The sequence below is a fragment of the Cyprinodon tularosa genome, unplaced genomic scaffold (assembly GCF_016077235.1).
Source record: "Cyprinodon tularosa strain WSP-4 unplaced genomic scaffold, ASM1607723v1 ctg46, whole genome shotgun sequence".
Lineage (NCBI taxonomy): Eukaryota > Metazoa > Chordata > Actinopteri > Cyprinodontiformes > Cyprinodontidae > Cyprinodon > Cyprinodon tularosa.
The window spans coordinates 731,498-745,490 of NW_024039185.1; the positions used below are offsets into that span (position 1 = coordinate 731,498).

Consider the following 13,993-nt stretch of genomic DNA (forward strand, 5'->3'; position numbering starts at 1 on the left):
CTGATATCTATTTCCTTCTATTTTTAAGAGTAGAATTCCCACCAACTGAATTAGCCAAAGAAACGCTTAAAGAAAACTTTTTTTTATAACAGTGCTACTGAAACCTTCACACAAGATTTAACTTCTTCTTACACTTCGCCATGTAACTCAGTAGATTAGCTGGTCTATAGCCTTAACTGTAGAACTTCATACATAATTGATTAAATTGTTCCCATCAATCTCCATGCAGAAACGCTCCACCAGCTCATTTACAAAGCATTAATGATGCTTGTGCCTCATTTGCAATGGTCGACAGGTTAACAAACCCTCCTGTAACTGTAGCATCTGAACCCCACTCTACCAGGGCCTGTAACCAATTTGGTTATTTAGTGAGTAAATTCAGAGGACTAGAAAGATAATCTGTAAAATAGTATATCACGTCCAGTAGCAGCGTTGTGTCCAGTCAGAACACATTTTGACAAAATTCTGCCAAATACTGCAAAACCTAGGAAGAAATAATAAACAACTAAAATGTTGTTTTTGGCTTTCATTGTGCCTGATTGATCTTAAAGAATGAACTCCTCCTTTTTGTCAGGAGTGCCTGTGAAACTGGGTTGACCTTTCTCATACAGAGCTTGAGTGATTCGTCTTTTTTTGAAGGAGACTTTTATTTATGTCTTGAGTAACTTTACATCGGCTACATGCGGTGCTTCCTATTTGGTACAGGCTCCTCTTTAGCCCAAGTTATAACACATATAAGTTATCATAACAATGCACCTGGTGACATTTTGTCAATAGGTGACTATGGACCCAATCCAGCGCTGGTCAAATGAACAAAGAAATAAGCGCATCAATGTGCTAAAATTTACTTCAGCTGAATAAAAACAAAATGTAATATATTGGACCAAATTAGGGACATTTTAAAGTTAGTACATCCAGTGTCAGTTAATGAAGTGAGAGATCAACAGTCTTAAAACCTGAACCTTCAAAGGCAGATATAAAGAGTAACAAAGTCAGTCTTCTTTCACCTGAAAAAACATATAGGATATTTAAGTAGTATTAAGTAAGTATTTAGACATGTATCTTTAATAGACATGATTACTGCAATGATGTCCTCACAGCTCTGCCTAAAATATGGCTGCGGATGATGCAGAATGCTGCTGCCTACATCCTCACCAAAACTGAGTCAGTGGAGAACATCGGCCAAATTTTAAAATCCTTTCAGTTGCACCCGAATCTCAGAGAATAGACTTTAAACTACTTTTGTTAAGGGCTTTGCATTAAAATACATTGCAGACTTTTCAGTTTATCAACAGCTTAACCTCCCCTGTCTTCAGGCTTAAGTTTACTCGTTTACTAGAATCAAATAAGGGGAAGCAATGTTAGCTCAGATAGGCATCATTTATCTGAAACAAACTCCCAGTAGGACACTAATGCTGAAACCCTAAATAGCTCTTATTTAAGGTTAAACACCCCCTTGTTTAGTTTCATTTGTTTTGAGCAGATATATCAGATTAGTTTGTTCGTTCTCTTATTTAGGCATAGTGTTGTCTATGTACAAGACCTTTAACTTTGTGACTGAAATGTGCAAAACTTCCCTTATATTCTCATCAGGAAGAGGTTAACACCTCAGGTTTGGGTGAGACCATACTTTCCAGTTTGGTCTTCTGATGCCTAATGTGGGGGAACTCAAAAAAACAGAACAGGCCAAGTGAATCAGATCTAAACATCAACAAGTGACATCCTTAAAGCTCTTTAAAACAAACCTATATAGGGACTGCAACACAAGGAACGCTCCTCCGCCTCTTAAACCAGACAGATTTACAAATTCTCCTGTGAGTTTTAAATGGACTTTCACAACACCAGGGCACAGATAATGGGTCGGTACTTTATTTACATGCTGCAGAAATGTCAGACGTCATCACTACTGAACTCTGTTCAGTGTCATGGTGGAGGTTGTTAAACAGAAGACAAGACACACGGCTTTCTTTTGAATGCCTACATCCCTACATGCTTTAATTACTGGACTACCAAGCATTAAGTGGAAAATTCATCATTCAACATCTACTGACCTAGCGCACAAATAATCAGAGAGAGAATGAACAGATTCATTAAATTATCAGAATATGATTAAGTCACTGAGCAAATAGAAAATGTATGATATAGTAAGAATAAAGCTGTAAAATATTATAGTTTACAATAATTATTCACATTCAAAGGCTTTACATCTCAATACATACACAACATGGCCCCTGAACATGACTTCAATCCAAATATGATTCATATATTAGAATTTAAATAACACAGAATGAACTATAGGCTAAACAATAGCCATCAATAACCTTATACAAGAAAAAAAAATAATACAAAAACTGTATCCTAATATCATTGCATTACTCGCTTCAGATTTAATAATACATCATCTGTACATCACAGTTCTGGTCAGTTACAAGCCAGGTAAAGTATTTCATACATGACGTAACCGACTGCCATCGACTTGATTCAGAATAGGGTTTTTTCTAATTTTTATTAAATCAGGAGGAAAAACACTCCTCTGGTGTTCCCTCGACTTTACAGACAGATACAGCAATTTCAGCGGTTTATTTGGATCAGATGAATATCCTCTAAATGACATCCAACCACATCCAGCCCCGGTTTTGCTCCAGGGTGCTGTTCACTTAGACTCCAGTCACACACTGCACACAGACTCAGCTGAAGGAAGAGGGGCCTTTGGAAAGGACCTTAAGGTACGACGTCAAAAATTAAAAACAAATGATGATTATACAGATTTCTAAAAGAGAAAAAAAAAAAAATAATTCATTCGCTTTAATTTCTATTGGGCCAAAAACAGTGAAATCAAAAATCAAAGATAATAAAAATAAAATGTAAGGGCCCCTTGAGGCAGTTATGCCATCTTGTCCAGGGATGACAGCCTTTTCTGATTGCTTCCGAGGATGATAGCACGTATATGCATCTCTGTTTGTGGAGGTTTTCTGTTCAGCATGGGGTGGTCAGCACATGAGATTTTATTTTTCAGTGAGACAAACTGAAGATGAGCCATGTATTCCATCAGAAAGGAATTTAGGAGGATTCACACCACAAGAGCCAGTAAAATGAAAAAACAAAAACAAAAAACAAGACATCCAAATTTCGCAACGGTTGCCAATGCAGCAAGAAATCCCATTTTAACTTAAAACTACATCTCCAGTGCCCAGAAGAGAAAAGCCATAGCAACAAAACTGGCCATGCAGGAAAGATAAGCAAGATAGAGAGAAGGTGTACAAGTTAGTGGCATGTTTACCCACCCAAATACAAAAAAAAAAAAAAAAGCTTCGTAACAGCTATGGAAGGCTTTCTCATAATGGTTCAGACCCATTTCTCACTACAGACCAGTTACTCTGCTTTGTTACTCAGAGACCTTAATTGGACTGCAATAAGCAAGTACCAAGAGACTGAAAAACAACTCCAACACCAAGGGAATAGATGAGCTCCGACATAGGGAGGTAAAAAATAACAGGGATTTGAGCTGAATAAGTGTGAGACTGAATCAGTTTACAGTATCTGTCACTAGAGAGTAAATGCACTAAAAGTTGGGCTTTACAACAACTCGCACATATAATGTATGATTAGGATATGGTTTAATTAAAGATATCTGGTCTGGCTCTGGTTCATAAAAGCAAAACTCTGTTATCAATGAAGCAGGAAACCAGTCCTTGCATTCAGGATAGTCCTAGCAGTACCCAAGCTTATGTCACCATACAAGATAAGCTTGCCCATCCTCTCTGCCACCCCACCCCCAAGCCCAAAGCAGAATGTACAAAATGCAGACGTTCATTGTGGAAGTCTTATCATCCATACATGGAAAATGCAATAGAAGCCTCAGAGAGAGCACAAAGAACAAGCAAAGCAACCCTGAATCCAAAGTTGTATTTTCCCATGGATCTACTCAGGAAAACAAACAAGGTCTAGATGCCAGCGTCTCTAAGAGTTTGTTTACATTGCTGTGATGAAGGGCACTAAAGAGGGTGTTACTCTGCTCAGTGATTGGCCTCAGAGCTAAAAATGAATGGGCACAAAATGGATTATGCTCCTATAGGCCTGGGTTTTGGTGCCTCTGATAGATCTTTCTCCACACTTCCTGGATCTTCTTGCACCATCTGTCGGCATTTCCGCTGGGGTCCATCAGATAGTATGTCCGGTTAGGCTAAACAGCAGAGGGAAAGAAAGTCAGGTGAACACTGTCCAGGGAATGAATTATTTTAATCTGAAAACTTGCAGACAACAGAAATAAACCATTATTTACCGTGTGAACAAAGAAGGTTTTGAAGTTTTTGGCCTCAGGGCGTAACTCGGAGGACCAAGGAATCTCCCCTTTCAGGACCCTGTTTACAGGATCCACATAATAAAGGTGTGGTCCTTCTGTAAGGAGCAGCTGTCTCCGACGTGCAAACAGACCCTGAGATGATATCAAAACATTTCAGGACATCAGTTCACCAACAGAGGGGGACATGAAGCCTCTAAGAACATCCTCACTGTTTCCTAACATGTAGGGCAAAGGTAGTTTTCAGAATCGATACTTTAAGATATGGATTTTGGCTTACACACTGCCCAATTTTATCTTCAGCAACCACTTTATGTATTCTGTATTGATTAATAGTGTATGTTGCTGTATTGTATCTGTAGTTATATCAGTTGATTGTGCCGTTCTTTTTACATCCGTCTTTGGAGGTGATGAGGCAGACTGATGAAGTTTTATCCATCTCTCTCTTTTGTCTTTTTTTCACCTTTTTTCCCTTTTTTGTAGTGTCCATATAACATGAATTATTCCCTACATAAACTATAATAAAACTATTTACATATATAAGCGATAATGCTCTACCTGTAAAAGTAAAATCAGTGGGTCTCTTTCTGGCATTAATACAACAATTCCTATGGCCAAATTCCAGACAGGGAACACAGAAAAAAAAAAAAAAATATATGGATTTATATTTTAATCACTATATTTCATGGTATTAGAACATAAAAAGAAGAAATGCACACTTCTTTGTAGGCATCTGAATGGCTGCAGCTCACCGATTTGAAACAAATCTCTTCAGGAAACCATATTTTAAGACACCTAACTCGTATAACACATAATTTTGAAATTGATAATATTCCTACCATTTTTTTTAAAGGAGAAAATCTAAGTAAAATCTTATTAAGTTTCTTATCAGTAAGAACCTCAGAAAACAGCTGCGGAAAAATAAATACACACCTTCCGTTTATCCACAGGCCCCATTTTCAGGATCAGATTATTCTCCACAAACTGATGCCTGAGTAGAAAAGAAGAAAAGGCAAATAAAACACCAACTCTCAACTTTTTGTCCAAGATAGACAAAGTGGTGGCTAGACAAGTCGACAGATCGCATCCCAAAATATTTTCCTTCACATTTTTGAAACGAGCTAACCTGAAAAAGAACACACACACACTTTCCAATAAGAAATTTACCAAGGGTTCCCATTGGTCTGTTTGTCCAGCAGCAATTTCTTTTCTTCATCGGTGAACTGCAGATCCAGCTCAAAGGAGTTGTTGTCCAGGTCATGAATGTACTGTTCTATGTTGCTGCTGGATCTCTGAGGAGGCGCAGAATCATGTGGCGACAAGGAGTGTGATGAGCTGGATGGGGCCACCTGCATGTTGCTGAACTGGCTCAGGAGGTCATCATACTAGAATTCATGATGTTACAGAGGATAAAGTATATCAACAGCTGGTATTCCATTTGTGAGTGATTCAAAGGTGTCAGTATGTATTCCAATAAGGAGTTTATTTTGGTTTGTAGCGCTATGAAGAGAAACCTCACATTTCCATAGCAGTCTTCATCATCTTCAGACATAGCTGGCAGGTAGGGTGTGAGCTTAGGGGGTGTCTGTAGGTGTAAATCACTCCATGATATGGTGTCAAAGAAGGGATGCTGCTTAAGCGGGTCGTACCCTCCCATCTCTTCACAACCAAGCCGCTTGGATGGGTCCAACGACTGAAGGTAGAAATCGCACAACAAAACAAACTTAGAGTAAACAGTATTTACCTTCTATAAACAGGCCCATAAAAGACACAGAATGTACATCATGTTACTGGCAGAGTTTAGACAAAATAATGACTTACCAAAAGCCGTTCAACGAGATCCTTAGCTTTGGGGAAGAATTTTTCTGGAAACTCATACTCCAGCTTTATTATTTTCTGGAATATTAGGTATTCATTTCTATAACAGAACAGAACAACATGTTAAAAATAAAAACAAACAAAAGATTATAATCATAGGCTAATAACAAGAGGTTTCCCTTCTTTCCTCAAATTTTAGACCAAGAGTGGAAAGAAGGCCTAGTCATAAGCAATGTGCATTTCAAATCAAATATTTTTGTTAAGAACTGAACTTTCAGAAGGTTCTTACCCAGCTCTGAATGGTGGTAAACCAGCCACCAGCTGATAGATAATACACCCCAAAGCCCAAAGATCAGAGCTGTAAATAAACAAACAAACAAAAAATTATTTTGCATTAAGATTTGAGCTCATATCTGGATAAAATAAATTAACATTCATAAAGTGTACCTCTTGCAAGCTGATTTTTCCGTTAGCAGCTCTGGAGAGACATACTGTGCTGTTCCAACAAAAGAGTTTGCTCTTGCTGCAAAATGGTGTGTATAAAAACAGAGACAAGAAGAAAAAAAAAAAAAAAAGGATTTTTGTGAAGGTTTAATAATATCTCAAATTTTACCATAAACACAAACTATACGAGGATATGAACGATGGGAATGGCATCTGTTTAAGGGCAATCAATCATTTTACCTTTAACTCATAATGTCAAGAACCTTTGAGTTTAAAATAGATGGCCTTTAAAACGCAGCATGAACAAGAGCTTGAACTAGATATCTCCGCAGATTTTTAAATACAGCTATCTTGTATAATAAAATTTGACACTAGAGATTTGAAATAAAATGGACAAATAACGGGTTTCAAAATAAAGATATGTCATATATATATATATATATATATATATATATATATAAATAATAACATTAATTGTGATTATACCTTGTTTACTCTCAGATGATAATTGTTTTGCTGTCCCAAAATCTGTTATCTGGATGTGCATCTCCTCATTCAAAAGAATATTTTCTGGTTTCAGATCTCTAAAATAAATCAGAAAAAAAAAAAACAATAAAACTTATTAGATTAAAATTACAGGGTTAAAGAAAACTAGAGAATACAAAGAACAAATCCTTACCTGTGAATTATGCCCTTTTTGTGTAAGTATTCTAGAGCACAAACTATTTCCGCTGAGTAGAACCGCGTACAGGTCTCATCAAATGAACCAATTTTGCGAATGTATTTTAGGAGTTCACCATTCTTAGCATAGCTTAGACCAAAATCTACAAAAAGTCTGTTAAGGAAAGCCTTTATTCAATGATACACCTGTTCTAGTGAAACAAATAGACCAGAGGGAAATAGAAATCTACTTGCAACTGATAACTTTCTTCTCTATCAGCTCTGAGCGATGGTCAGAACCTAAAAAGCTTCATAAACAAAACTAAGCGCCAACAAGTCGTACCAACAAACAAACCCTCTTTAGTGTGTACATTTTCATTTAAGGAAGAGGAATTAAAGTTAGTATGAGTGCGTTATTTAAAAAAAAGTCAGAGGGAGGACAAATAGTGATTTAAAAATGCAGTTTCCATTTAAGGAAGCTTTTTGCCAAGGAGGACTGATGGCTGATCAATCCGAGTTCTACTTTAACACAGGAAGTAAGACTTTGGTGGATAACAGAAGGGCTGAATGTATAAAAGTAAATGATGTGATGTTCAATCCTTTTGGAAATCCCAGAGTTAAGATAAAATCTTCATTGCCTAGGAAGCACACACAGCCCTAGTGTCAGTTCCTACTGCTAACCGGGCCTAATGCTAATATGAGATATTAATGAAAGCTTAAAATGTCAATTCTGTAATTTTCATGCCTCATAGTAGTAAAAGGCCAGTTTTACACAATGACTCATCTCTCATACAGTCATATATCAGTTTACAGCATAAATAACTATTAGCTGCTCCTGGCAGCGAGCCTAGAAAAATGAGTTTAGAAAGAAAAAGTCAGGGAAAGCAGGTCAAAGCTATACAGAAGTATGGATCAAAAGCTCTCAGTGCATTTCTAAAAACAATCCATGGTCATTTTGAAAGGATACACAACTTCTCATCATCTTGAAACGTGAAATAGAGCTTTACAAAGAATGGGTGATCAAGATTTGACATCAAATCTCTTTCTCTTTTCACGTACTGGACCTTGTTCTCCTTCATAATGTGCCGCTTCTCTAAAATCTTAACTGTTAGATAGACAAAAAGTAAATAAAAATCACTATTCAATATTTGCTTAACAATTCATCCATCTTAATTAAAGCATCAAAATAATATACAAAATATTGGGGGGATTTTTACTGACTTGCATATTCTTTGCCTGTGGCCAACTCTCTTCCCAGAGCGACCTGAAGAACAAAAAAGGAGGGGAAAAAATTAGCAAATTAGAGGTTGTGCTTACGAAGTTAGAGTTAAAAATCTTTTGGAACAATTTAATTGATGAACCCAGGATGACTCATCCAAGAACATTAATCAAAAGAATGCTAAAGTGTAGTAACAGCTACCACAGTATGATTCAAAGACAGAGAGAGGAATTCAACTGCTCTACCGTTGAGAAGGAGCCCTCTCCCAGTATCTTGCCAAACTTGAAATCCTCTGGCTTCTTCTTGCGTGGCTGAGGGGTCTGGACTGCCGGCTGTGCGCGGACGTCCAAGCTCTGGGTGCTGCCAGACGCTCCTACAGCATTAGTCTGTGACGCTGAGCCCTCCATGCTGGGGCAGTGACTGCTGCTTGCGCTTGGGATAGCAAGTGGCGAACAGGAGTCGGGGTGGTTTCTGGCCATTGATGGATGTGAGCAGGAACAGATGGCAACGTTGGGCTGAATGGGCACAACATCATACTGGAACAACAGAAGATAGTCAAATCAGCAAGGTGATGCAGATGGAGATATCAACCTATATATATACTTAAGCCAGCTGTTTTTGCTTCGTTTTTATAAATTCCAAACTTCAAAGAAAAGTTATTCTCATCTAATAAAAGTGTGCAAATCTCTCTAGAAATCAAGTACAGACTTGAAGCAATTCATTTCTCACCACTGTAAATAAATCAAAGTAGAGAGTATTGAAGACATAGCCTTTAATTTGAACTGTGACCTCGAGAACAAAAGGTTTTCTAGAAGCTGCTTATCCCCTAGAAGAAATAACAGCCTTCTGCATGCTTCTTGGCAAAAATCTGTGCAGAGTTTGGTAAAGAAAAGTACAGCTTTACAATGCTGGAAAGCATTTGTCATCACAATAACAACATCACAATTACAGAGGACTATTTGGTAGGGTGCATTATTCATGTCTTAAACACTCCCAACTCTTCTCACCAATAATGTACTTTACAAGGTAGATTGTCTCGATAGCCACATCAATGCAACAATCTCTCCATTTTCCAAATATCTTGCAGCCTTAGTAAATATAATATACATAAACCCTAAACTACAACAGGTTGGGTACTTCTGGAGGTCAATGCATTTAAAGAAACAGTACTTAACTCACCAGATATTAAAATACCCTTGATCATCTATGAGTATCAACAGGTTAATTTTATTCTTCCTCCTGTTCAATAAATGCATCAAAACTAAATAAACTCTTAATGACCAACAACTTAAACTCCACTCTTTTAAAAGTCAATTAATAATCAGATAAAATGTTTTGCATTTTTTGGTGCATAAATGCAAATATTCATACAAAGCCTTTTGTTTTTATTTTTTATGTTTTTTTACCCTTTGAGAAAAAAACAACAACAAACAAACAAAACAAACCCATATCAGTCAAGCCAATGAAGCATATCTAGTAGAATTTTAGAAATGCACAACATACATTAAGATTTTAGTGGTTGGCTGTACACGCTCATGTTTTACAAGTAATTAAACGGATTAAATTCCACACTGAAGGTCACTGAATATTAAAAATAAAACTAGTTTATCCCTGTTATACATAATATTTTAAAAACATGCAGAAGTTGTGCACTAAATACAATGCTATTAAGCTGACATGGGTAGAAAGTCAATATCATTCTTAATTCATGTACAAGAGGAAAAGAAAATGATTTAGATCATACAGACAACGATGATCAGTGTCTTATAAACACGTGACAAAAACTGAACAATTTACACTCTGTGTAGTATTACAAACCTAAACGTAGGACTTCAAACTGATAGAACAGAGGGGCAAAGTCTGATGTTGATAAACTCCTGACTACCAAGAAGCAGTTTCACTGCTTGCTGGTCCCACCCTTTGGTGATTCAGTTGTAAAAACTATGTCAAAGTTATTTTTTGTAGGGCAGCAGCAACTTACAACAACCTAGCTTAACTCATATTTACAGATTTTCTTTTTGTTTTTGCACAACTTGAACGAAACTAAATGTGAAAACAGACACATTTCATGGACCACACGAAATAATTTATGGTAGAATCTAACCAACTTTATTGACTTGTATTTCAGCTACGGCTATCTGTAACATGTGGCACAACAGCAACTATTACTATTTTTCGGCTTTTAGCTCAGAAGCTAAGATAAGCTAAGCAAATGGTTTAGCTTCTTCTCGTATAAAAGTAAGGTGTGGCCTTTCAGCTGCCAATTCCGGACTTGAGTCTATTATTGCCAACTGTCCGTGAAACTGCCTCGAAACCCATTGTTATTAAGTCGGTGAATATAACGGCTGGTAAACAATGTTAACCAACATTTTCCTAACCATGCGCACTTTGGTGACTACTAGCGTAGGCGAACTTTCCTCGGTAAAACAAACGTTGCTAGCCGGCTAGCATTAGCATTTACTCGTCTTATCTAATAAAGCCGGTGTTTAAAAACATGACACCCCTGTAGAAAAGTACATCCAAGCTGCCAAAACAATAACTTGGTAAATATTGGATATTGAAAATTGGATAAACGTGTTCCCGGCGCTTGCCTGACTAAAATAAAACAACACAAAATCGTAATTTCACTTTAAACTTCGATCAGTACTTGAATATATTTGCAATCAAATGATCTTGCCATCACGGTTGTACTTTGAACGGCCGTGGTCCTTTATTCGCCAAAACACCGGCCATAACGGACAGCAAGTTACAAACTTAACGCTAACAGTCAATTAGCCAAGCTAAGTAAAGCAAATGACTTCAAACCCCTCATTTCTGTTCAGACATTAGTTCCGAATCGCGTTCTGTAACGTTTGTGAGCTGCTTTGTCGACATTTTAAAGCTGGCAATCGAAAAACGCAACGTTATCAGAAGCAAAGTACCTTCAAACGGAAGGTGGGACGTAACAGAGCTAACTTTAGCTTGCTAGCAATTGGAGCATCGGTCGAAAGCGCGAACCTACGCTAACACTAACCGTCCATTCTTGGACAAGGAGGTGCTGGTCTGACATAGCTTAAAACCAAACGTATCCATCTTTCCCAAGAATTGTTTACTAAAGGGGTTATCAAAAAACATGTCGCCATAAACTAACCCCTAAAACCAAGACGACTCAGATAGTTCAAACACTACGAAGCTAACGATGCTAGTGAGTCAGTGATATTTTACAGCCACCTCAGACGAAGGCCGCGGATAACTACTTCTTATGATACAGCTGCTATACGCCACAATCCGCGCACCGGCTTCGAACACCCATTCTTTTAAAGTTTTAACACCTACCATCTGACTTGTAGCTCTTGCCATGGGAGTTTTCCTGGAGTATTTATTTGGAATAAAATAATTAGAGAAGCTCCAGTAATGGCTGCCTCCGTGCCTTCATTTTCGAGGTGTGACGTCGTTCCACAACAATGTTACCGCAGGACAGCAGAGGAGTCCTGCCGTGTCCGTGTCCGCCCCCACCGCCACAGCAACAACTCGTTGAACTTCACAAAGCTGGACTAAAACGGTTTCTCTTATTCATATAAAACACACCATGCGGTCCGAAAACTGTTCGGGAACTTAGATGCATTTAAAAAATATGTTTGCATGTATACACGAAAAAAATGAAGAAGCAAACAGTGTCACCTTTCAAGAGACTTTTTTTTTCCTATCTGAAAAATGTTTTAGATAGTCAAATACAGTTGTTTGAAAAAATAACATAATGAAATATCTATATGACTTGTAGTTCATTTAGTTTAAACAGAAAACCGACTAACACTGGGCAATTCTATACGAGGGACAGTGGCCCCAAGGGTCCTGAACCTTTGCTTTTGCTTTTCTGGAATCCGCCGTAGTACCTCTTTTTGGTATCCATCGTCGCTAAAACATTGTACGTAACGGTTATGGTTATAATATATGCTCTGGATTACACGTAATTCCAAGTCATATCATAAAAAAATAAAATACTCAAATACATTGTTCTTGTATACACAGTTTTTAACATAGTAATTAAAAGTACCACTTTCTGCTTTGCTATTGGTGTCGTGTTTAAACGGCTCACCATCATGTAGAAATCAGCCACGTGTTGGGGTATAAATAAGGTCCGGTCAGTCAACCTAGTATCAGGTGGATTTCAAAGGAATTTTTCTCACCAATACATCTGCAAAAAGACGTTCTAGTCCACAATTGCATAGTGCACTGTTTACCGACAGTTACGCCATTGGGCCACCCTTACCATTTTTTCCCTCTAATACAGATGGTGGCAGCAATAATACTCTCAAGTGGAATATTCAAAACATTAAAATTTTTCATATGCTACTTACTATTTTTTCATATATTCAAAATTACCTGATAACAAAAACGCTGTGGTTAATTATGGACATCCATATACTTACATTAGAGATGATAAGTACAGAATTCTTGTTCTTTTCAGAAGTAGATTTTGTCTTTTATGGGGTAAAGAGAAAATGCAAGTCATCTAGGAGTCTTCAGTGAAATCAGAGATAGATAACTATTCTCATAAAAACTTAATAATACATTTGTGTAGATATTAGTACTTGTAAATAAGAATTTTATGCAAAATGATTATTGATAAAAGTAGATTAGTAATGACAATTGAAAAGATTTTTGCCCCAGTACTCAAACCTGAAAGAATTTTATCCAATATACCTTTTATCTAGAAAGTTTAAATATATGCGTCTATTTGTTAGCAAAGGCTGTAGGAAAGTATAGTTTATCTTATGTTTGGTTTGACCCTGAGGTTCTGGCACCTATCCACTATCAGCCACCCCTCAGTGTACATTGGTTATTGCCTGGCCACCCTTATAAACATTTTCTAGCTACGCCTCTGGTTGTAATGAGATAGGATCAGAGGTTTCATCTGCTAAATGTTATTTTCAAATGAAATACAAAATACTCTAATTTGTTTAAAGCTGAATTTATCATTTTAACTTGAGTTCTAACTATGAATGTCAAAAATATGTTTTATTCCTGACTTAAGAAAGTAAACTAATTCTTTCATTTGCTTTGTTTCATGGTTATATATATTTTTTCCCCCAACTATGGGCAAATAAACCTAACATTTTCAATAAAAAAAATACACATTTTCATCAGAACATTAAATTCAAGTAAATGATGTGGACATTTCACCCCATTCAGTGCAGAGCCACAAGTAACTCTTTGGTAATGCTGCTCTCTTAAAAGATTTCAAATGATTGACTATTTCTGTGTTTTTTGTTTCATGCTTCTCTGTGCCCCCATAAAGAAAACAAAAACAAAACATGCTTGCCTCTTAATAAATTTGGCATAAAAACTCCACTGGTGAAAACTACTTTTACCACCCTTAGCCAAAATAGCACAAAATGAGTCTTTTATACCGATGTAACTCACTGTTCAAAGCAGAATTGATTCAAGAAAAGCATTAAGTTGTTTGCATCCCTGCTGTTTTTATAGTTTTATTCTCCTGTAAATTCATCCTATTCTAAGGTTTTAGTTTGTTCAATTCAAACTTTACTAACCCTAAAAGTAAATAAAATCAA

At 36.9% G+C, this 13,993-nt stretch overlaps 1 protein-coding gene across 1 annotated transcript; it reads right to left on the reverse strand.

Moving 5' to 3' along the window:
* Positions 1-1,847: 1,847 nt before the first annotated feature.
* Positions 1,848-11,910, reverse strand: pdpk1b (3-phosphoinositide dependent protein kinase 1b). The gene is made up of 14 exons (XM_038300987.1): positions 11,757-11,910; positions 8,687-8,977; positions 8,444-8,486; positions 8,190-8,327; positions 7,242-7,386; positions 7,049-7,146; positions 6,566-6,641; positions 6,408-6,476; positions 6,122-6,218; positions 5,820-5,993; positions 5,468-5,685; positions 5,234-5,291; positions 4,283-4,435; positions 1,848-4,183 (listed from the first exon to the last, which is right to left on the reverse strand). Exons 1-14 carry the CDS (start codon positions 11,778-11,780, stop codon positions 4,070-4,072), a joined length of 1,698 nt encoding a protein of 565 aa, XP_038156915.1. The 5' UTR covers positions 11,781-11,910; the 3' UTR covers positions 1,848-4,069.
* Positions 11,911-13,993: the final 2,083 nt, after the last annotated feature.